We start from the raw sequence: 24,603 nt of genomic DNA, 5'->3' as shown, positions 1-24,603 counted from the left end.
ATATTTCTCTTGAAATTCTTGATCATTTATTTCTTCACCTGAATTTTATTATTTTTTCTAGTTCTATAAAATAACTTTTTGTTAGTTTGATGTGACATTGAATAAATTCAGAAAATGTCAAAATTTTTATTCTCACGGCTCAAACATGAGCACTCAATACATTCAATTATTTAGATTTGTTTTTGCATCTGTAAAGAGTGTTTTGTACTTGTATTCATTTAATTCTTGTGTATGTGTGTATGAGGGAGATGTGTTCTCAAATACTTTATACATTCTGTAGTTATTTTGAATGGAATTTTTTCTATCTCTTTCTGCTATTTTAACATCTACAGAAAAACATGATTTGTGAATCAAATTTGTGGATTTGTTTTATCTCCTACTACTTTGCTAAAGCTATTATTTCAATTAATTTTTTTTGCTAAATCTGTAAGATTTTCTAAGTAGCTCATCATATCATCTGCAAAAAGTTCTCATTGTATTTACTATATTTATTCCTTCAATTTATTTTCCTTGTCCTTTTGCTACAATTGGCATCTCTAGAACAATGTCAAATAATAGTAGTAAAAATGCACATTCTTGTCTTACTCGTATCTCATTGTAAAGGCCTCTGGCATCTTCCCATTACAACTCATTCTTCCTCTTGGTTTTCGATAGATACTATTTGTCATACTAAGTAACAGTCTATTCATTACTACACTTTTTAATGTTTAAGTCAAATGAGTGTTTTATTTTTCCAAAAACCTTTTTCTCTATTTTGATATCATGTAGATTTTATTGATTTATGTCTTTATTGTTTATTATGTTCTTATTTATTCATTTATTATTTTTTGATAGACCACTAATATGATATATTATGTTTATAATTTTCTTAATATTAAACCAAATGTGACATAAATTCAGCCTAATTACAGCATACTTTTCAAAATGTTGCTTTAGCCTCTTTGGTAATATTTAATTTGACATAATTGTGCCAATATTATTTAAGGATACTGATTTTAATTTTCTTCCTCTGCTTTGTCTATCCCTGGTTCAGGTAATAAAACCATATTGTTTCATAGAAAAAATTTTGTAAGATTTTTTATTTTTCTGTTTTTGTAAGCAGATGTTAAATATTCTAATTAACTATTCTTTGAATGATTGATAGAATTCACTTGTTAATCTCTCTGATCCCAGGGCTATTTTTCTTTGGAAATTCATTTATGATTTGCTGAATTTCTTTTTCTGAGATTGAATTATTTAATTTGTTTACTTCTTGTTTTATTAATTTGGGCATTTTACAATTTTTAAATATTTATATAGATGTTTTGTCTTGTTTTCTTTTTGTTTAATCATGCGTCCCTTTTTTTCTTTGTGGATCTCACTCTTGAGTTTCCTATTTAACATTTATCTACCGACGTTCATGCTTTTCTACCCTTTATTCTCTGATTTGTTAACATTGTTCCAAATCTTGACACAATTTGGTCTCTTCCTCATTTGCTTCTGTACATTTTTTACTGCCCAGACCACCAGGACTAAAAGAACCCAAAGTCATTTTTACATTGATGGGACCTGGGGAGTGGGTGGGTCTGGATGTATCATTGTCACATGGAAACTTAATGAGAAAAGGATGGTATGCAGATGAATTTATACTCCCTGGTTTCCTCAAAATGGAAAACTCATTTTTCTCTACTAAACTTTGCACTGTTTGTCTCTCTCTCCTGTTCTCCCCTTGTTGAGGGGATTCTAATTGGGTTATTGTAAAGACTAAGGAGGATAGATACCACAGCCACATCTCAAAACAGGGGCCTAACAGAGTTGATTGTGATGATTTGGAGGTGATAGGCTGTGGTGGTGAATTGAGAGTACTTGAGAAAGTGAATCCTTCTCATAGCCCAATTCTCTGCTGCTATTTCATAAGATTTTCACTGTGGGGAAGTTTTCCCTATCTTTTCTCTTTCTCAATTTAATCACTTTCCATCTGGCATATTTCTTATTGTTTTGATGTGGTAGAGTTATGGAGTTATGCCAACAGCCACTTATTCCACTAGTGATATGTTAAGATCTTTCTAAACCTAATCTTTGTTATCCAGCCAGCATGTTAGTTGTCATTCCAACTTTGTCTCATCTGCAGATTTTTATGAGTATAAATTATGAATGACTGAAAAAGCATTTATTAAGCACTTACCATGAGCAAAACATTAAAGATGTAAATAGAAAAGCAAGACAGTAGCAGTCCCTGTGATCAAGAGTACACATTCTAATGGGGGAAACAACACATATTGGAGTTTCTTTTCCTTTTTTGTGAGGCAATTAGGGTTAATGACTAGCTCAGGGTCACGAAGCCAGTAAGTGTTAAGTATATGAGGTCAGATTTGAACTCAGATTCTCTTGACTCCAGGGCCGGTGCTCTGTCCACTGCACAATCTAGCTGCCCCGAGGAGGGTTTATTTTCAAGGCAGATGAAAGGCTCTGTGGTCAGTAGGATAGTAGTGCATCTTCTTTAATGCTTTTGAAAAACAACAGCTTTAATACTATTGATAAAAACCATGTTTTGGATGCTGAAGCATTTGACAGTGTCAAGAACTTTGGTGGCAATAATTTTCTTCTCTGAATCTTCAGTAGCTGTGACTACTGAGGAGGCAGGGGCTGCATTATCTGCAGAGGCAATTTCCATGTCACATCTTCAAAAGGTCATAGCTATCATAGCTGCAAGGAGAATTAATGGTTTGGGGAGCTCTATCAGAACTCTTGGACCAGGGGTCTTCAAACTACGGCCCGCGGGCCAGATGCGGCAGCTGAAGACGATTATCCCCCTCACCCAGGGCTATGAAGTTTCTTTATTTAAAGGCCCACAAAACAAAGGTTTTGTTGTTACTATAGTCCGGCCCTCCAACAGTCTGAGGGACAGTGAACTGGCCCCCTAGTTAAAAAGTTTGAGGACCCCTATCTTGGACGCTGGGTCCTGGGATCTTCATTAGGAGTCAAGGGAAGGTGATAGCTGAAGTGGTGGTTTGACTCTCCTGTCACATGCCACTTCCTATCTTTTCCTTAGCATACCTTGCTCCTTCAATTAAACTGACTGGCTGGCCTCCCTTGTTGGTGGCAGCGGGTTGACAATGCTAGTAGTAGTGGGCGCTTAAGCCCATACTAAACTTTAAGACTCTTGACAAACTTACCTTACATGAATGTGCTAAGTTTTTGTATTCATCCTGTTACAGGATTTTGCTTCCATCTTGTTTTTATATTCTATATGTTTTTAAAAGTCAAAATTGGTTGGTAAGTTTCTTACGCATCCAAAGCAATCTTAGTAGAAAATTATTATTTTTCTTCTTCAGAATTATTTATTTTTGTCTCTTCAAAGTTTCAGACTTGAACATTCCTTATAATGCTTTTTATTACTTTTCCTATAGAACTTTAGTCCATTTTAATCCTTCTGAACTCTTTGAAAAATGTTCTCCCCCAAATCTAGGATGTATATTAAACTATGCCCATCTCATTTCTCCTCTCTCACAAACTTTAGGAGATTGGTCACATCTTCTCCAGGTTTCATCATGCCTATCCCAGCAACTAGTTTTTTTTCTATTTGTATGAATAAGCTCTGTTTAGATTTCTCCTCTTGAAATGATCATTAAAGGAAGTCAAGAAATTATTAGTTTTTCAGCATTACAAGAGAGGCAGCAGATGTCCAGATATTTAAAATTTTTTTACCACTAAGATGTTATTTCTATCTCAGTTTGATCATTTTTCTCCCAAACTCCTCATCTATTCCCTCTTTCTGTTCAGGTGGTCTATGATGATAGTATTTCTTTTTTCTGCCTCTATTGCTCTTCATTTCAATATTCCCCACTGTCTTACTTTACTTGAATATATCCAGAGAAAATAGCTATTTTCTGGATGAGAACAGAGTCCTCATTTCATACTTGATTCATATACAGAAATTGGGTATTTGTTGTTGTTGGGTTTTTTTTAACTTAATCTTTTTGTTGGGGGAAAGCCCTAGACTTTGACATAACCATTTCTATATTTACCAATCAATGGATCAGTCAGCAAACATTTATTAAACATTTACAATGTGCCAGGAATTGTGCTAAACACTAACATTACAAAGAAAAAGGCAAAAACAGTTCCTGCCCTCAAGGAGCTTCCATACTAATGGAAGAGACGACAGAAAGACACAAAAAAGACATTATCAATTTGGGGGACTCCTGGAGAAGTTGGCACTTGACCTGAGTCTAATTTGAAGCCAGAGATTATAAGAGGGTAGAGGTAAGGAGGAAGAACATTGCAAGCATAGGGAGACATGGGTTTAAAGGTCCAAAGATATGGAGCTGTGTGTGAGGAACAGCAAGTGTGACTGGATTGAAGAGGACATAGAGGAAAATAGAACATGAGGAGATTTGAAAGGTCCGAGGGGCCCAGATTGTGAAGAAATCGAAATGCCAATGAATGAGACCAGGTGAAGATTTCTCAAAAAGTCTATGAGATGGAGTGGGCCAGACCCTAGGTCTAAGTTTCATGAAGTCACGTGATCCCTATTCTCAGGGGTCTGTAGGGCAGAAAAGGAGACGCTTACGTCAGGAAGTTACATGACCCACAGGAAATAGACAGCATTGCTGACCATTGGTCAATGGTTACTTCCTTTTCAGTCCATCCAATGAATCCAGGTCTTTTGCTATTTAACCAAATTCACTATTTCTGGCTCAGTAGGCCAAGCACAATGCTGGGAGATGGGAGCTGAAAGGCTCTGGGACTACTCAGCTGGTTTGCTTGGGCCTCTTCTTACAAGGACTGAATAAATGCTTCTTCTTTGTATCTGAGGATGCCTCTGAGTAAGGGCTTTTGGGTAAGGGGGTCTAGCACCCATCCCACACACCAAACAAAGAACTTTACAGATGATCCTGATGTAAACAGGGACTCCCTGGAAAGTACTGAGAAGGTAGGGCAACATGATTTAAATAAATCACTTTGGGTACTGAGTGAAGGATGAATTGAATGGGGAGAGACTTGTGGTAGGAAAACAAGTTAGAAGTCCATTGAAATAGTCTAGATGAGAAGGGATGAGGGCCTCACTTATGGTAGTGGCTGTGTGAATGGAAAGAAGGTAGCTTATGACATATTCTAAAGAAAGAAATTACAAGACTTGGAAACTGATTGGATGATTGAAAATAGGTGATTGAAATAGAGATCATCTCATATCTATCAGACTGGCTAAAATGATAGAAAGGGGAAATGACAACTGTTGGAGGAGATGTGGGAAGATTGGGATACTACCACACTGTGGGTAGAACTGTGAACTGATCCAACTATTTGGGAGTGTGATCTGGAATCATGCCTAAAGCGTTATAAAACTGTGTATTCTCCAGATCCAGCTATTCTGGAGAGCAATTTGGAACTATGCTCAAAAAGTTATCAAACTGCATACCCTTTGATCCAGCAGTGTCACTACCGGGCTTATATCCCAAAGAAATACTAAAGAAAGGAAAGGGACCTGTATGTGCCAGAATGTTTGTGGCAGCCCTGTTTGTACTGGCTAGAACCTGGAAACTGAATGGATGCCCATAAATTGGAGAATGGTTGGGTAAATTGTGGTATATGAATGTTATGGAATATTATTGTTTTGTAAGAAATGACCAGCAGGACGAATACAGAGAGGACTGGAGAGACTTACATGAACTGATGCTGAGTAAAATGAGCAGAACCTGATCTCCTGATCATTATACACTTCAGCAATCATACTATATGAGGATGTATTCTCATGGAAGTGGATTTCTTTGACAAAGAGAAGATCCAATTCAGTTCCAATTGATCAATGATGGACAGAAACAGCTACACCCAGAGAAGGAACACTGGGAAATGAATGTGGACTACTTGCATTTTGTTTTTCTTCCCAGGTTTTTACCTTCTGAATCCAATTTTTCTTGTGCAACAAGAGAACTGTACGGATCTGTACACACAAATTGTTTTTTTTTCTGTTAGAACTCAAAATTTATTTATTTTTCCCCCTATTTTCCTTTTTTATTTATTTATTTATTTTATTTAATAGCCTTTTATTTACAGGTTATATGTATGGGTAACTTTACAGCATTAACAATTGCCAAACCTCTTGTTCCAATTTTTCACCTCTTACCCTCCACCCCCTCCCCCAGATGGCAGGATGACCAGTGGATGTTAAATATATTTAAATATAAATTAGATACACAATAAGTATACATGACCAAACCGTTATTTTGCTGTACAAAAAGAATCAGATTCTGAAATATTGTACAATTAGCTTGTGAAGGAAATCCAAAATGCAGGTGGGCATAAATATAGGGATTGGGAATTCAGTGTAATGGTTTTTAGTCATCTCCCAGAGTTCTTTCTGTGGGTGTAGCTGGTTCAGTTCATTCCTGCTCCATTGGAAATGATTTGGTTGATCTCGTTGCTGAGGATGGCCAGGTCCATCAGAACTGGTCATCATCTAGTATTGTTGTTGAAGTATATAATGATCTCCTGGTCCTGCTCGTTTCACTCAGCATCAGTTCGTGTAAGTCTCTCCAGGCCTTTCTGAAATCATCCTGTTGGTCATTTCTTACAGAACAATAATATTCCATAATATTCATATCCTACAGTTTATTCAGCCACTCTCTAACTGATGGGCATCCACTCAGTTTCCAGTTTCTAGCCACTACAGAGAGGGCTGCCACAAACATTCGTGTACACACATATTGTATCTAAGATATACTTTAACATGTTTAACATATGAGCCTGCCTGCCATCTAGGGGAGGGGGTGGAGGGAGGGAAGGGAAAAGTTGGAACAGAAGTTTCTGCAAGGGACAATGTTGTAAAAATTAATCATGTGTATGTTCTGTCAATAAAAAAGCTATAATAAAAAACCACTGTGTATTCTCTTTGATGCAGAAATACCACTATTTTGTCTGTTTCCCAAGTTGAGCAGGAAAAAAGGAAAAGAACCCACATGCTCTAAAATATTTATAGGAGCTCTCTCTATTGTGGCAAAGAACTGGAAAATGAAGGGATTCCCGTCAGTTGGGAAATGGTTAAACAAGTTGTGATATATTAGCATGTTGTAATATTACTGATATAAGAAATGATAAGCAGGTTATTTTAGAAAAATGTAACTACTTGCATGAAATAATGAAGAATGAAATGTGCAGACACAATATTGTTCCAAAAATAACCGTGAATGTCTAAGCTACTCTGAGCATTATACATTTTCAAAGGGCCTATGAAGGAAAACGCTAGCCATCTCCAGAGAAAGAATCGCTAAACTGTGCATGTGTGAAATAGTGCACTTCTGTAGTGCAGGCTGGCAAAGGAGGGAGGGAAACAGTTTGCAACTTAAAATGTAACACAAAATTTTAACTTCTTTTTTAAAAAGTTTCCAACAAGTTCAGAAGAGAGACTAAGGTTCAATAAATAGATCTGAGAACCAACTGCATAGAGATAATAATTAAACTCATAGGAGCTGATGAGATCCCCAACAGAGAGTATTAGAATGCAGAGAGAAAAAAGAAGGGTAGACAAGGGCAGATCCTTCAGGGACAATGGCAGTGGATGATGATCCAGCAAAATAGATTGAGGAACAGTCGGACAGGTAAGAGGAAAATCAAGGGAGGAGAGAGCATCTAGGAGAAGAAGGTCAATAGTATTACATTTGTTATAGAGAGCTCAGAAAGGGAGAGGATAGAGAAGAGATTGTTAGACTTGACAGCTCAGAGATCATTAGAATCTATAGAAATAGTAACTTCAACTGAATGACAAGGTTTGATGCCAGATTGCAAAGAACTTACAAGAGAGTGAAAGGAGAAGTGAAAGGATTGCACTGAGCATTTCAAAGGGAGAGGAGAGAGAGAGGACAATAGCTGGTGGGTAAGGTAGAATCTAGCAAAGACTTTTTCTTTAAAGGATGAAAGAGAAAAAGGATGGGACAGACTTGGGAGATATTTGTAAGCAACAGGAAAAGAGCAAATAAAAATTGAAGCTAGAATGGGACTAATTATGGGGGGTTATCTGCTGGAGAAAAGGAGAGGAGATGGCTTTGACAAGCAAAAGGATCTCCCCATCATCGGAGAATGGAATGAAGGAGGAGGTGGTGGGAGATGATGTCAGAGGGATGTGAGAGAAGGAGGGAAAAGGGAACTCTTGTTGATTTTCTTTTCAATAAAACATGAGACGGGATGAGGTTTTCAGCTGAGAAGATGGGGAGAGGGAGTCACTGTGGAATTTGAAGAGAGAAGAAAAGATTTGAGAATAGCTCATGCACATCGTGGGACGGAGAAACAATAGTTTTTGCATACAACAAGTGCTTAATAAATGCTTAGTTCATTCATTGAACATAAATTTTGAAAATATAAATATACATAAATATAAAATATACATTTATAATAAATAATACTATATCACTTAATATAATAAATAATATGTATATAATGAAATGTAAATATATATATATATATATATATATATATATATATATATATATATATAAACAAATACTGAAACTAGCATCAATTTATAGCGCTAGTGATAGTGCTGCCTCAGCATGATTTCATAATTTCTAGTCCGTTCAGTTGTGTCTGGGTAGGAAAGAAGGAGGAGATGCCCGGAGGAATCAAGAACTGGGGTTCGACAAAGTAAAATTTACAGTAGGCCAATGGGGCAAGAGTGGAGTGGTGTGAAGTTGGGCTGGTTCACCAAAGGGTCAAGACTGGAAAGGGAGGAGAGCATAATGATGGAGGGAACGGTTGACCCCGAGTAGAGTTAGGAATGAAACAGCAGCACAAGTAGAACAAGCGATCAGGGAATTTCAGATTCCCGGACACCAGAGCTGAAGGCTCATGGGTCATCTCAGGTCAGAGAAGTGACTGCCATCCCCTTGTGTTGTGGAGAAAGAATGGAGCTCTTGGGGGAGCTGAGTAGATTGGGAAAGTGGAAAGTCAGGCTATCTGAGGGCATGTCCACCTGGCTGTGGAAGTCCCTTAGAGTGAGGAAAGAAGCTGGGAGGGGGAGACCGCGAGCCCAGCGCTGAGCTCCTGAAGAAGGGAGCAAGAATGTCTGGGGGAGCAGACTGGTGGTGATCGAGTTAAACAGTGTGGGCTTCAAATGAGGCAACGTTGCCGAAGGGGTATTGGGAGAGAGTCTGGGAGGGATAATGGAGAGCGGGGAGTATTTGGGTCCCCCCCCACCATTGCCAGTGAGTTGGCATAGGAGCGCAAGTGCAAGCCAGGCTGGAAAAGGTGTTGACTGAACTAGGAAGTGTCCCCAGGATGAAGCTGTGATGGGGAGTGGGAGTGGGGGGGGGAAGGTTAGCGGCTTTCTTTCTTACTCTCTCCCCACTCTCCCTCACCCTGTGTTGCCCTCATCCCCCCCCCCTTCCCTTCATTCTCGTTTTCCCACTTTCTCTCCTCCGTCTCCCTTTTCTCCCTCGCTCTCACTTTCCTCTCTTTCTCAGTCACTCTGCCCTCTCCCTTCTCCTTTCCCTTCACTTGTCCCCTCCCCCTCATTCTCTCCCTCCTCCCTTATCCTCCCCCTTTCCCCTCCCTCCTCACTTTTCCTTTCCCCCTCACTCCCCGCCCCTCACGGCCCCCTCCCCCTTCACTTTCTCCAATCTCGCTACTCCCCTACCCCGCGCTGGCAAGACAGGTTGCTAGGTCCCGAGAAAAGAAGGGCGAGGTGGCGGAGGGATATGAGCCTGGCCATGGGACAAGAGTTAAGCCCCAGGGACTAGCCGGGGAAAAGTTTTCCTGTGCGCGCGTGCGAGCGGTGGCGGAGCGGCGAGAGCGGCCGGCGGAGCTCCCGGGGCGCTCAGAGAGGCCCGGGCAGCGGGGCTCCGAGATGAGGGCGGCCGCCGGCTTGCTCTGCTTCCTGGGCCTGAGCCAGTGGGGTTGGCCCGTCGATGCGGCCGTAAGTCCTAGCTCCCCCCTTCCAGTCCACTGGGACCTCTTGGTTTGGGGGGGGGGAGGTGCGTTCGAAGGGCCCCTCTCCCCCATCGCACCATCGGGAGGGGGGCAGGGGTCGCACCAATGGCGGGCTGGGGTCTTTAAAAGGAACCTTGACTTTCTGGGAGCGACGGACGGGCAAGACGAGGGGGAGAACCCTGTGGGAGCCCCCCCTCCCCGTGGCAGCCCCCTGTCCAGGGCCCGAAAGCCCCGCGGCGCCCCAAAGCTCGGTGAGGGGTCGGCTCGGCGCCGCGCTTTGTCCGCTCCCGGCCTCGGGGCCACTCTGCGCTCCCAGGGCTTTTCCCGGGCAGGGCTCCGGGCTTGTGCGCGGTGCACTTCGCTCGCTGCCATTAAGGGGTTGTTCCCATCAGTGAGAATACTCGAAGCCGAGGGAATGGGGCTCGGCTGGGTGCTGGCCAGAGAGCCGCGAACTTGGAGTCAATCTCCGCTCCCCTGCTTACGTCTCCTGTGACCTTGGCCCAAGCCCTTCCCCTCCCTGGGTCTCAGTTTCCTCTTTTGTAAAAGGAAGGGATTGGATTAAGTGACCTCTGAGGTTCCTTCCAGCACTTAGGTCTGGGATCCTCTTGTGCGCCGGGGGAAATCATTTTCCCTCTCCGTGCCTCAGTTTCCCCATCTGTAAAATAAGGAGCTTGGCCGAGATGGCCTCTGTAGACCCTTCCACTCCTATGTGTGCCCTTGACTGGTCATTTCTCCTCCTCGTGAATCAGTTTCTTCCCCTGTAAAATAAGGCATTGAATTAGATGGCCTCTGAGATTCCTAGTCTTGACATCTCAGACTGGGCAGTTTAAAATGCAATGAATGGTTTTGTCTCGGGGAACAGTCCTTCTGGGGGAAAAGCCCTTCTGGGGGAGAGGGGAAATGCCGGTGTGTGCGAGACTTTGTTATCTGGAATTGCTTTCAAGCTCTCTCCCCCCAACTCATCGGCGGCTTTGCCCAGCGCCCCAAGGTTCTCAAAGGCCACCGGCCTGGAAAGCTCGGCTTCCGGACATTTTCCTCTGAGAACCAGCCTAGCTCCATTTGGCCAGACTCCCTCCTCCAGCAGGTGCCCCCCCCTCCCCAATATGGAATTTTCAAGTGCAAAAACTTGTGACTCCCGCTGACTTAGCTACAAGGGGCCGGGCTCTGTTTTAAGAGCTGAAGTCACAGAAAGGCTCACTGGGGCTCAGAAGCATTGACGGTCCTTCACTGAAGCTGCCTGGCTTCAGGCCAGGACTCTGGCATTCAGGGAATGCAGACTACCTTTAATATTAACCTAAACAGAATGTCCCAGATCTCCTCCCCAAAGGGGGGGACCCTACAGAGGAAACTACCAGCAAATTCAGGACAATCTAGCATTTCCCCCCTTTAAATTATGAATGCCTCTGCTTCCTTCCTTAGTCTGTATAATTAAAGCTTGTCTACTGCTTTTAATTATCTTTAGGATGATCAATTTGCAACTGGAAGGGAGCTTCTAGTCTGATCCCCTCATTTTATAGAGGACAAAGCTGAGGCTCAAGGGGAAAGGCCTTGTCCAAACTCACAGAGGGAGTAAGGGGTAGATGTTAAATTTGAACCCAGATCTTCTGACTAAAGCCTAATAGTCATTCTTTTGCATTCCTGCTGCCTGTTTCCAAAGGACCTTCAAAAACTACTTTCAGCTGTTCTTTGGACATGTGATCCCAGAAGCATCTTCTTGCTTTCGAATTGACGTAGGGGCAGAGCTTTAGAAAAGTGCTGCAGAAATACATCTGGATTTTTTCCTTTCCACTTTTGCTTGAAATAAGGTACCTTCTTAGGTTGCATTTCCTTTCGCTGAACCAAAATTGGAATAATTGTATAACAGAATAAATATTTGAGTTTGGCTGGAGTATTCGCCAAGTGTTCCCTCTTGTCCCGGTAAGAAAGAGATAAGAGAGTACGGTTTTTTTCCAGGCTGGGAAGATTCCTTTGAGGGATACAGGGCAAAAGTTTGCTGTTCACTATGGCTTTGACCTGCTTGGCAGGACAAATACTTTTAAGTGGATTTTTCCATTTGTAGAGGATGGAATTCAAAAACCATGCAATAATCTTTTCATCTGATCCCTCTTGAAACCAATGACATGAACTATCCAGAGTTAGGGATATCGCTCGAGGCTGTCGAACTTGTTTTATTCTTTCGTTAGTTAACTGGTCCATGGCAAGGAGAGCAAGGGAGGGAGATTCTACATTGTATGTTACTTGAAGGGCAAAGACTCTATCCTAATGTTTCTTGGGGTAATCCAAATAGCAATTAACCTACTACCTGCCAGCTTTCATCAAATAGGCACTAAATAGAGATTTACTGAATGACTCAATGGATGGAAAACCCCCAGAAGGTTAAGGAACACTTTCTTCTTTTTTTGTAAAGAGTATTTTATTTTTTTTCCAATTACATGTAAAGATAGTTTCGACATTCATTTTTATAACATTTTGAGTTGGCATAAGATCGGATATAGAGTATATATGGGCAATCATGTTAAGCATATTTCCATATTAGTCATGCTGTGAAAGAAGAAACGACAAAAAGGAAAAGTTGGACTTTTGTAAGTAGTCAGAGAAGTTTGAGGCAGGAAAACCAATGAGAAGATTACTGCAAAAAGCCCAGGGGAGAAGTGGTTAGTGCCTGCTTTTCGACTGGAGCTTCTTAAACTTTCCACTCATGATCCCTTTTCACTGGAGGAATTTTTATGTGATCCTGAATATGTAAGGATATAAAATAGGTATAAAAACCAAACACTGATAATAAATCAGAATTTCATGACACCCACTTTCAGTTGTAGGACCCCACATGTAGTTGCAAGCCACAATTTAAGAAACTGGGGCTCTACAATTTGGAACTACTAAAGAGCTATCAAACAGTTCATACCCTTTGATCCAGCAGTAACTCTATTGGATCTGTGTCCCAAAGAGACCATAAAAGAGAGGAAAGGACCCACATGGGCAAAACTGTTTGTAGCAGCCCTTTTTGTAGTGGCAAGGAACTGGAAACTGAGTGATGCCCCTGTTGGGGTAATGGCTGAATAAATTATGATTTATGAAGGACATATTATTGTCCTTTAATAAATTATGAACAGACTGATTTCAGAAAAGCCTGGAATGACTCACATGAACTGATATTAAGCGAAATGAGTGGAACCAAGAGAACATTGTACAGAGCAACAAGATTATGTGATGATCAACTGTGATGGACTTGGCTCTTTTCAATAATGAGGTGATTTAAGACAATTCCATAGAATTGTGATGAAAAGAGTCATCTGCATCTGGAGAGAGGGCTATGGAGACTGAATATGGAACACAACATAGTATTTTCTTCTTTTGGGGATTTTTTTTTCTTTCTCATTTTTTCTCTTTCTGATTTTGACAGCATGATGAATATGGAAATATCTTTAGAAGAACTGCACATGTTTACCCTATATCTGATTGCTTGCTGTCTCTTAACTGTATTTTAATCTCAGAGTGTTGTGAGCCACATGTTTCACCACTTTTACTTTATGCCTTTGGGTTATTCATAAATTGCTCCTGTAGGCAGCTAGGTAGTATAGGGATGACCTGGAAGGGAAGACCTGAGTTCAAATCTAGCCTCAGTGACTTGCTGTGTGGCTCTGGACAAGCTATGGAATCTCGCTCGACCTCAGTTTCCTCATTTATCAAATGGAATAAAAATGGACAATCTGTTAGATAATAATAGCACCCACTTCCCCGGGTTGTTGTGAGGATAAAATAACATATCTGTTAAGTGCTTTGAAAAACTTAAAAGTTCTGCAAAATGTTATCATCATCATTTGAATCATTTGTATTATGGAAAATTTCCTACCTCAGTGCCAGTGAAATTACAGATATTAATGTATCTCTCAAGTTTCAGCTTTATAATATATCTTTCTCTCTTTGGACTCTCCCCCATACACACAACTTACTGATTCATCATCCTTCAAGGCCATTTTCCTCTCCCTTGTCTGTACAATGAGGGAACATAGCAAGTGGTCTCTAAGGACTCTTCAAGCCCTGATATTCTGTTATTCTATGATTTATTTAAGACTTAGATATTTACCCAATACTTAGAATAATGCCTTGCTTCTGTTGACATAAATATTAACATAAAAATATTGATTTACTTATAAGGAAATGTAAGTTTTAAAAGTTCATTGAATGTTAAATCCAATTCTTCTTGGATAGTGAGGTGGTACAGTACTGGGTGTGGAGTCAGGAAAACCTGAATTCAAATCCACTAGTTATGTAACTTTGGGCAAATGACTTAACAGCTGCCTTCCTCAGTTTCCTCAACTATAAAACAGGGGTAATAATAGCACTTATTTCCCAAGGTGAGGATCAAATGAAATAATAATTAGCATGGTGCCTTGACATGGTAAGTGCTATATAAGCATTATGATAACTTTTCCCTTTCATTATCCTGTTCTCTCAACTCTAAATAAATCTTAAGCCCCTTAGATCCTTAGAGCAAATGACTTAACATACAAATCTTAAACAGTATATAAATGCTAGCTATTATTATTTTGTTCCTTGATGATCTCACTGATTTTAAAAATAAGATAGGCTTGTCTTATCATAGGAGCGGGAGAGAATTGATTAAATTGTTTAATTTTTTTTGGCTAATATTTATCTTTCTTTTGTTTCTCTTATTTATAATGTTTGCGAGTCAAATACTATATTTGCTTCTGGTTTCTTTTGAAAGAATCACTCAAATACATTGTATTTCTTGTTGAGAAAGAGCCCTGGGCTATTCATATTAATTTTTGCTTGATAGCTAAAGATCATTTCTTGACTACTTGAAATATTGGTTGTTTGGCGCTGAAGTTTAACCACTACATGACTTGGTGTTTTACTTTTGCAGTTTTTGTCAGTATTGTAATATTTCTTATAGGTTAGGATTTGATTTTCTATTTTCGGTATTTACAATTTTGTTTGTTTTTAAATTCATCACAGTTTTGAGGGATTCATTATTTATTATTCTTAAATTTTTTGTGCGTCCCATCTTCGGGTTTAGTTAACGTTAAAATGGTTTATTGTACATTTCCCCCCATATTACTATTGCTTTCTGATGCTTCCTCCCCCACATTCGCCACATACATTACCCTCTCGCATAACAAAGAAGAAAAAAAAGGAGTGAAACAAAGCAGCATATTAGCCATGTCTGACAATATGTGCCTCAAGCATACCTACGATCTATTATAGGGAAGCATGCTTCAGTAACAGTTCATGGTCCATTGAAGTTCTAAGATCTTTCATTGCTGCTTTCTTTTAAAAGATTGTGGTCATTACGACAATTGTTTCTTTGGTTCTCCTCATGTTGTTCTGCATCAGTCTTTCCAAGTCTTCCTAAATTCTTCTTTTTGTCATTTCTTATGGCACAAGAATATTCCATTACATTTATGTACCAAGATTAATCCAACCATCCCTCAATTAATGGGTACCCACTTTTCTTCCATTTTCCCCCTACCACAAAAGTGCTGCTATAAATATTTTGGGGCAGCCACGTGGTGCAGTAGGTAGCATCCTGGACTTGAAGTTAGGAAGTCTCATCTTCCTGAGTTCAAATCTGGCCTCAGATACTTCCTAGCTGTGTGACCCTGAGCAAGTCAGCACATCCTCTTTGTCTCAGTTTCCTCATCTATAAAATGAGCTGGAGACAGAATGGCAAACCACTCTATTATCTCTGCCAAGAAAGCCCCAAATAGGGTCATAAAGACTCAAACATGACTGAATAATGACAATTTTTTTCCAAATGTAGATCTTGCAGTATATCTTTGTGTCCTACCCTAGTAGTGATATAAAACCTACGTTGTTTTATTATATATTTCTCTTATTAGTTATTTGGGGCATTCCTTCATATGGTTATGGTAGTTTGTACTTCCTCTTTTGAAAACTGCTTGTTTGCATCCTTTGACTATTTATCTATTTTAGAATGGTTCTTGGGTTCTTGTCCCTTTATATTTGTATTAGCTGCCTATATATTTTGGATATCAGGCCTTTATCAGAGATATTTGCTGTGAAGTCAGTCACATTTTCTAAGATCAACTTATTCTTTTAAAATGGCTACATTTTGCTTGTGTTCTGCCCTGTTTTCAAAAAGTTCTGTATTTTTGGAAAGGCTGAATGACTTAGTAGACAGAGAGCTGGCCTTGAAGCCCAGAAACCCTGGGCTCAGGTTCTGCCTCTGACACACTGCTGGCCAAGTTATCCCAGGAAAAGTATTTAACCTATTAATGCCCCAGGCAATTCTCTAAGGCTATGCAAGTTGTGGAGAAGGTAATAACTTGCTGTTATGATTGAAATTAAGATAAACTGAGGCACAAATTTTCAAGTATTTTCACTTTACTGATAAGGCTGATTACTTTTAAAAAAAGGGGGGGTGGGGGGGGTGGGGAAGGAACTTTAGCTCTCCAGAAAGCAAAAAGATCCTAAATGAAGGCAGACAGATCATTTAAGAAAAAATAATAGCTTTTTATTTTTCAATATGCATGGAAAGACAGTTTTAAACCTTCACTCTTGCAAAACCTTGTGTTCCAAATATTTTCTCCCTCCCTCCCCACTTCTCATCTCCTCTAGATAGCAAATAATCCAACATAGGTTAAACATATATAAGTCTTCTAAACATTTCCACATTTGTCATGCTGCACAAGAAAAATCAGATCAAAAGGGGGAAAATGAGAAAGAAACAAAACAAGCAAACAACAACAAAAGAGGTGAAAATACTATGTTGTGATCCAGATTCAGTCCCCACAGTCCTCTCTCTGGGTGCAGATGGCTCTCTCCATCACAAGTCTATCGGAACTGGCCCGAATCACGTCGTTGTTGAAAGGAGCTGCATCCTTCAGAATGGATCATCACATAATCTTGTGGTTGCCGCGTACAATGTTCTTTTGGTCCTGCTCCATTCAGCATCAGTTCATGTACGTCTTTACAGGCTTTGAGAGATCATTCTGTATAGACAAAAGGAGAAGCGTCCAAAAACTAGAAGGCAGCATCATGGATGGGAAAACAATATGATTGCCTGGAAGTTTGGAATGCAGCAATTACATCTCCTTCCATCTTTTGCTGTGGAAAGCTCATTGGTGGTGTCCACTTGTATGTCGTTAGTGTCGTATCGGTAACAGACTAGACTTTCTTGAAGAACAACCAGTGTTGCCGAAATAATAGAGCAGATTCCCCAGTATCCACCTGCATCTTTTAAGGATAACAGATTTCTTTGACACACAAATAGAACAGCGATTAGCAAGAAAATTGAACTTACCAACTTCATTAGCTCAAGAGAGAAAGGCTGAACTAAACTTAACTCAGAGACAAAGAAATGGAATTTAGGCAGTATACAAAATGTCGGAAATGATACAGAATAGGATCAGTTACAAAACAGAATCAATTTTATTTTCTCAATTTAATAACAGTGGGAGTAGAAGTTTCTCCACCTGTAAGTTCTCTATACCAGTGAAATGACAGGTACGTGGTACTTGGTGGCAAAGTGCACAGAGCTCTGAGCCTGGACTCAGAAGACCTCAGTTCATATTTGGTCTCAGATACTAGCTGTGTGACTTTGGACAAGTCATTTAACCCCTGTCTACCTTCATTTTTTAATCTTTAAAATGGAGATAATTACAGTACTGACATCCCAAGATTGTTGTGAGAATCAAATGTGATATTTGTATGGTGCTTAGCTCAGCACTTGGCACATAGTAGGTGTCTAATAAATGCTTTTTCACTCATCTGTATTTTTGGATTCCAAATTGGCCTGTATTTTTCAGGCCCTTTCATATTTGGAAGTGATTTTCTATCATCTCTTTAAAGTTTTTTAAATTTATTGTTAGTGTAGTTAGGTGGTTGCTTGAATATAGCAGTGGACCTGGGGTCAAGAAAACTCATCTTCCTGAATTCAATCCAGCATCAGATACTTATCAGCTGTGTGACCCTGGGCAAGTCATTTCACTCTGTTTGCCTCAATTACCTCATCTATAAAGTGAGCTGAAGAAGAAAATGGCAAACCACTTGAGTATCTTTGTCAAGAAACCCCAAGTGGGGTCACAAACAGGACTAAACAACAACTTTCTTGTTTGTCTTATTAATTTCTTTGTTGAGCTTTCTGATTTCCATACTAAGTGTATTTTTAAAAATTTCTTTTGAACCGGTTTGAACTGGGATTTTTTGGCATTAGTCCCTTATTTCAGGGGATACTGTAGAACTTGTTTTATTTTTTGTTATGAGAGTTTGGCTCATTTAATTTTACAAAGTAACATTTATTTATGAATCGGGATAGTTTGTAGATTCTTTACTCCTTTTTCTTTTATCCATTGCCCTGGATTCCTTCGAGTGCTCTCTCGGAGGCTTTGGATTTCATCCTTTCTCTCTTCTCTTTAGTTTATAGCAAACTCTGCACTCTTTGACCCCTAAATATTTTCACCTGCCCAGACGCCAGGGAATAGAATTGCTCAATCTTTTCCAGGGAGAGGATGGACTCAGCTGGATGCCTGCTAGCTGGGAACTCCATGAAAAGGACTATATTGGGTTCATATCCCCCTTGACTTCACTCTACTGACTCTTGGAGATCTCTAAAGTCTCTCCTCCCCTATCTCTTAGCCCCTTAACCCATTTAATTTACCAGACCTAGGCAACTCTCCTGTTCTTCCTCTGTTAAGGCAGGTGTATATATTTGTGGGGGGTGGGGGGAGGAAGGAGAGGATTCAGATTGAGTCATTGTCAGGAAGGGAGAGGTAGAGGCCACCAGAAATGCAAGCATAAGAGCCTGGAGAGTTGTTGGTGCTGGGGGTACAGTGCAGGGAAGATGGGTGGTTTCTGGCAAGTTGGAGCTTCAGACTGTTAAGTCTTCTGTTATTTTTTCAGAAAGCTTTTCAATGGGCCCAGATGTTACCAATCTCCTTTTCTTTCTGAAATCTGAATCATGATAGATTGACACCTTACAGCTTTGGGGTTATAGAGTGAGTTAGGGTGCTGCGATTTTTCCAGGATAATGATTGACTTTGCCGTCTTTAAAATGGGGGATTGGATTAGGTGATTTCCAGATTCCAATCTGTACTTAAAGTGACTGGAAAAGAGAGAAAAGCTGGTCCACGTAGAGTAAGGGCTCTGCTAATGCGTGAGCTCATGAATTGGTTGGCGGGAGTCTGTCGGCATGATTGTCATGATTCCTTTGGTGGAGTTTGCATGTCTGAGGAGTGAGCACAGAAAGGAAGGAGATGTTTGGGCAAACTCAGGAATGAATACTAGTCTTGTGGGAGCAGCTGAAAGAAAAGGGAACCAGAAATCCATGGGTTGAAGAGATAATACTTTGTTGAAATGACTGTGAAGAAGGATGGAACAAGGCAGGGGACTAGAGAACAGAGAGAGGTTCAGGAAAGGGGTCTAAGAGTTAAGGCAAAGAGCATTCACTGGATGAGAGCTTGAAGGTTCAGTGATTATAATCTGAGAGAGAAATTGCAGAGTTTAGAATCTTGAAATCCAGAGCACTTCTCCATGGAGTCTTCCCTGATTTCTGCAAATCAGCAAAACCTTTCCCTTCTCACAGATCACATGGGACTATGAATCCACGGTTTTTTATTCAATGGTCATTTCAGCAAGCACATGTAGAGTATCTATTACATATGTCAGGCACTGTTAGGCACTGGACACAGAGAAAAAATTGAAATGGTCCCAGAGTGGGGGAAACACATGTATATAAATAAACATAGAAAATAAATCCGGAATAAATAGTTCAGCATGGTAGGGGAACACTGATATCTTGGGGGAGGGATGGAAATCAATAAAACTTCATGTAGGAAATGATACTTGAGCTGTACTTTGAAGGAAGGCATGGATGAGGCTGAGGTGAGAAAGGAAGGAGTTCTATATGCAGGCCACTGCTAGTGCAAAGGAACAGTGGTGGGAGATGGCCTGCTGTGTATGAGGAATAGTTGAGATATATTGAAGAGTATGTGTGTGCGTGTGTGTGTGAGAGAGAGAGAAAAAGACAAAGAGAGACAGAGAGTCTGAGAGACTGAGAGAGACAGAGAAACAAAGACAAGGAGAGAGAAACAGAAAGATTGAGAGAAAGAGACAAAAAAGAGATAAAGAGACAGAGAGAGCAGAGAGACAGAAATTGAGAGAGAGAGAATAATAGAGAATGAGAGAGGAGAGAGAAACTGAGGAAGAAAAAAGAATAAGAGAAAGAAAATAAGAGAGAGAATGAGAGACAGACAGAAATCAGAGAAAGAATGAGAGAGACAAAGAGGGAGAAAGAAGGAGAATGAGAAAGAGGGATTCAGACAAACAGAAAGAGATACTGAGAGATAAAGACAGGGAGAGAGACACACAGAGACAAAGAGATATAGAGAGAGAAAAATTGAGCAAGACAGAGAGAGATGCACATACATACAGACTAAGATCTACAAAGGCAGAGAAAGTGCGAGAGAAATTGAGAAAGAAGAGAGAGAGAAAGTTTGAGAGGTAAAGATTGAGAAAGAGATATAGAGACAGAGAGACAGAAAGAGACTGACAGAAGAGGAACTGAGACAGAGAGGCAGAGAGAGAAAAACAGAAAGAAAAAGAGATTGAGAGACAGAAAAAGAGGCACACAGAGAGGGAGAGACTAAGAAAGATAAAGAGACAAGTGGAGAGAGATTGAAAGAGAGAGAAGATATTGAGAGAGAAAAAAATAAGAGAAAGAAAATGACGGAAGAGAGAAACTCTGACAAAGAGACAGGAGGAGAGAGAGAAAGAAAGAAACTGAGAGAGACTGAAACACCGAGATATATTGAGAGACATTGAGAAAGAAAACTAGAGAGACAGAATAAGAGAAAGAAAATGAGAAAGGAGAGAGAATGAGAAAGATAAAGAGACAGAAAGAGTAACTTGGGGAAAAAAAAGGGAAAAGTCATTTTTAACGGAGGTGAATGGATGAACTCCCAAATGGAAGTGATAGACAATAAAAGCCAGAATCCTAATGTTGCTTAAAGAAAAACGGCGAACGCACATCGAGTACAGATAAAAGGTGGAGAAATTTAATGCTCAGTGAAAAAAAAAGCCAAGGAGCAACCGACCAGAATAATAGATCTAATTAGAAGAAGGAAGAAATTATCTTGAAAGGGGAGCAAATGAAGCAATAATATAAAATATTCCCAAGAAGTGTAGACAAATTCCAAAGGGAAGAAGAGAGCCAAAAAAAGAAGCAACTAACAGTGGGGAATTCAACTTGCTTCCAGAGCTGATAAATTGAAACCAAAATAAAAAAAGAAAGAATTTTGGGAGGAAAAACCTAGAAAAGTTGGTATGATAGATCTTGGAGAAAATTGAAAGAGAAGAAGGGAGCATTTTCCCCAGTACATGGAACCCAAAAAATTGACCATATATTAGGACATAAAGCTTAAAATCAAAAGAAAGGGAAAAAGAAAATGCTTTTTTCAGACGGGTAATATAAATTCAGCAAAAAAGAAGGAAAAAAGACAAAATTAGTTGGAAACTGGAATCTAAATAAAGAATGAGGGGAAAAAAAAACAAGACAAATCAAATTTTACCCCAGAAATGAAAATAATGAGAAAAAACTTTCTGGGGATGCAGCCAAAGCAGTTCATAGGGGGAAGCATCAGATGCTTACTTGAGAAAATAGGAAAGGAAAACAGTGAATTGGCTTTATAACTTAAAAGCCAGAAAAGAAAAATTAAAACCCCTACTTAAATCCAAATTTGAAATTTTAAAAAAAAGGGAGATTAAAAAATGAAAGAAAAAATTGTGAATTAATAAACAAAAGTGATTTTTAAAAAACCCAAAAAAAATAGACAAAGGTTTTGATTAGAAAAGAAAAAGAAAATAAAGTTAGTCTAAAATGGGAAAAGAACTTCCACTTGAAGAGAAAACAAATTAGGTTATTTTGCCCAACATGATCAAAAATGGAAACAAAAAATGAGGAATATTCAAAAAATAGATTCCCCCAAAAAAAGAAGAGGAAAAAATTTAAAAATAGTCCCATTTTAAAAAGAAATTGAAAAGCATAATCCCCCAAAAAAATTCCAGAACAGGATTTATTGTATTCCATTTAAAAACAAATCCATACATAAACTATTTGAAAAGAAACAGGGCCCCCTTCTTTTATACAGACATTAAATATTTCCAAACCGGAGGAAAAATTAGAGAAAGAAAATGAAATTTTCCCCAATGAAATTGACCAAAATCTTAAAAAAATTTAAAAGAATAAAGTACCCCAGGAAATACACCACGAATAAAAGGGCTTTTAATAAAAAATTAGAAATTGATCAAAAAACCAAATTAATAAAACCTATGATTTCCAAAGATGCAGAAAGCATTTAATAAAACCAACACTTATTCATTAAAACACTAAGAGCAGAGGAATAAATGACTTTCCCTTAAAAGATCAGTAGAATTTAAAACCACAGCAAGTTCTAATGGAATAATAGAACCATTCCCAATAAGACGAGGTGAAAAAGCTGCCCACTATCACCGTTATTATTCGATTGATTGAAATTTTAGCTTTAAAAAAGAAAGAAAAAAGGATTAAAGGGAAAGAGAAAAGAGGAAAAATTTCTTCTTTCAATGAAAGATGATATTCTTAGAGAACCCTGAGAATCAAAAAAAAAATGAAAAATTAAAATTTAGCAAAGTTTGGATACAAAATAAATTACATTAATATCATCCTTTTATATATTACCACAAAGTCCGCAACAAAAATAAAAAGAATCCTTTAACTTAGATAAAAATTTTGGGAGCCCACCAAAAAGTTTAAACAAAACAACCCAAAAACATTTCCATACAAAAAAAAGATCTAACAAATGGAAAAAATATCATGCCTTAAGGTGGCCAAGAAATAAAAAAATTTCCCCAAATTAACATTTACAGTTAACTGAACCCAAGAATTATTTACAGAATAAAAAAAATAAAAAAAACACTGAAAAAAAAAAAAGAATTTAAAGGGAATTAATGAAAAAATGCAAATGAAGGGACCTAATTTCGGACCCAAAACTATATTATTATAAAGAGTGGCCAAAAACCATTTGGTACTGGCAAGAAACAAAAAAGTTGATCAGGGTTAGGGTTAAGGACAAAATAGTCAATCCATAGAATCTAGTTTTGAAAATAAACCCCCTTTGGGAAAGAACTTACATTTACAAAACGTGGGAAAATTGGAAACTAGTATGGAGAAATTAGGTTTCCCACACCTAAACCCATACTAAAATCTAAATGGGTCGATTTGAAAAAGAGTATATTATAAGTAAATTAGAGGAAAAGGAAGTTTTTAAGAAGTGGGAAGGAATTTTTGGGCCAAAGAAAACTGGAGCCTTTATTAATAAAAAGGAAAATTTTGATTATTTGTTAAAAAGTTTTTAAAAAACAAACTAATGCAGACAAGATTAAAGGGAAGCAATAAACGGGGAAATGTTTTAAACTAGATTTGAAAAGGGCCTCTTTCTAAAATATATAGAGAAGTGATTCAAATTTATAACAATTTAAGCCATTCTCCAATTGATAAATGATCAAAGAATATGAACACTTTTTAGATGGAGAAATTAAAACTATTTCTAGTCCTGTAAAAAAGGTGTCCATATATTGATCGAGAAATGCAAAAAGCAACCTGAGATACCAACCCTTAGATTGGCTAAGATGACAGGAAAAGATAATGAGGAATGAGGACTGTTGGAACACTGATACGTTGCTGGTAGAGTTGTCAACTGATCCTACCATTCTGGAGACCAGTTTTGAACTATGCTCAGAAAATTATCAAATTGAACCCTTTGATCCTCAGTTCTTTTAGGCTATTCCCAAAGAGATCGAGGAAAGGGACTGGGTTTGTGGGCCCTTTGAAAGGGGAAGAAATGAAATTGAATATCCCCAGTTGAATGGTGTTTGGGTTAAAATGTTTGGAAATTTTGTTTGTGAAAGACCGAGTTTTGAAGGTCTGGAGTTTATGAACTGGAGGAAAAAATGAGAGGGTTTAAATTTCTTAAATGGTGTTATGGATAATATTTGATGTGTGTTTTTCAATATTTTGACCAGTTTTGTGATTTTGTAAAGGAGACCCATAAACCGGAGAGAGGATTGTGGGAATTTAAAAAAAATTTTTTTTTTTTTTGTTTTTTGTTTTTTTTTTTTTCTTTTTTTTTTTTGGACGATTTTTACAAATGGTAATTTTGGGGTTAGAAGAATTTTTTTATTATGTTTTTATTGATAGGTTGGTTTTTTTTTACTTTTCCTTGAATTTTTCCTTTTTTTATTTGTGGCGGTTTAATGTTTGTTCCGTTTTGAAACGGTTGTGGATTCCGTTTTTGGAAAGGGAGAATTGGATTGGAAGGGTAAATAAAAAAAAATAAACGTTTACTTATTTGGTTTTTTGGGTGTTTTTATATTGGCTTGAAATGAATTTTTTTGTAAGGAAATTTCCCTGATTCATTTTTTGTTGGTTATAATGATTTTTGTTTGCTTTTTTATAGATGTTCGAAGTTTTGTTTGTATTTCCCTTTTTCTTTTGCTTATTCCTAAATTTTAAAACAATTTCCCAACCTTTTCCAATTGATGGGTAAATTTCCACTTTGGGGGTTAAATTTTGGAATCTGGTTTTTTTCTTTTATTTCCGGGGTTGGAGAAAACTGGGGATCGGGGGAATTTGATTTTTTTGGGCATTTAATTGTTTAGAATGGTTGGATTGTTACAGACCCC

General features: G+C 38.6%; 1 protein-coding gene across 1 annotated transcript in view; it reads left to right on the top strand.

The window, feature by feature from the left end:
• The first annotated feature begins 9,563 nt into the window (after window positions 1-9,563).
• COL4A5 (collagen type IV alpha 5 chain) overlaps window positions 9,564-24,603 on the top strand; it is a 214,195-nt gene continuing 199,155 nt past the window's right edge. Inside the window, exon 1 of the mRNA XM_031944962.1 lies at window positions 9,564-9,886. Coding sequence (XP_031800822.1) covers window positions 9,818-9,886 — 69 coding nt within the window. The 5' untranslated portion in view covers window positions 9,564-9,817. The remainder of the gene's footprint in view (window positions 9,887-24,603) is intronic.

The sequence above is a fragment of the Sarcophilus harrisii genome, chromosome X (assembly GCF_902635505.1).
Source record: "Sarcophilus harrisii chromosome X, mSarHar1.11, whole genome shotgun sequence".
Taxonomy (NCBI): Eukaryota; Metazoa; Chordata; class Mammalia; order Dasyuromorphia; family Dasyuridae; genus Sarcophilus; species Sarcophilus harrisii.
The sequence above is the reverse complement of the archived record's forward strand: the minus strand, read 5'-3'. Positions and strand labels throughout refer to the sequence as shown.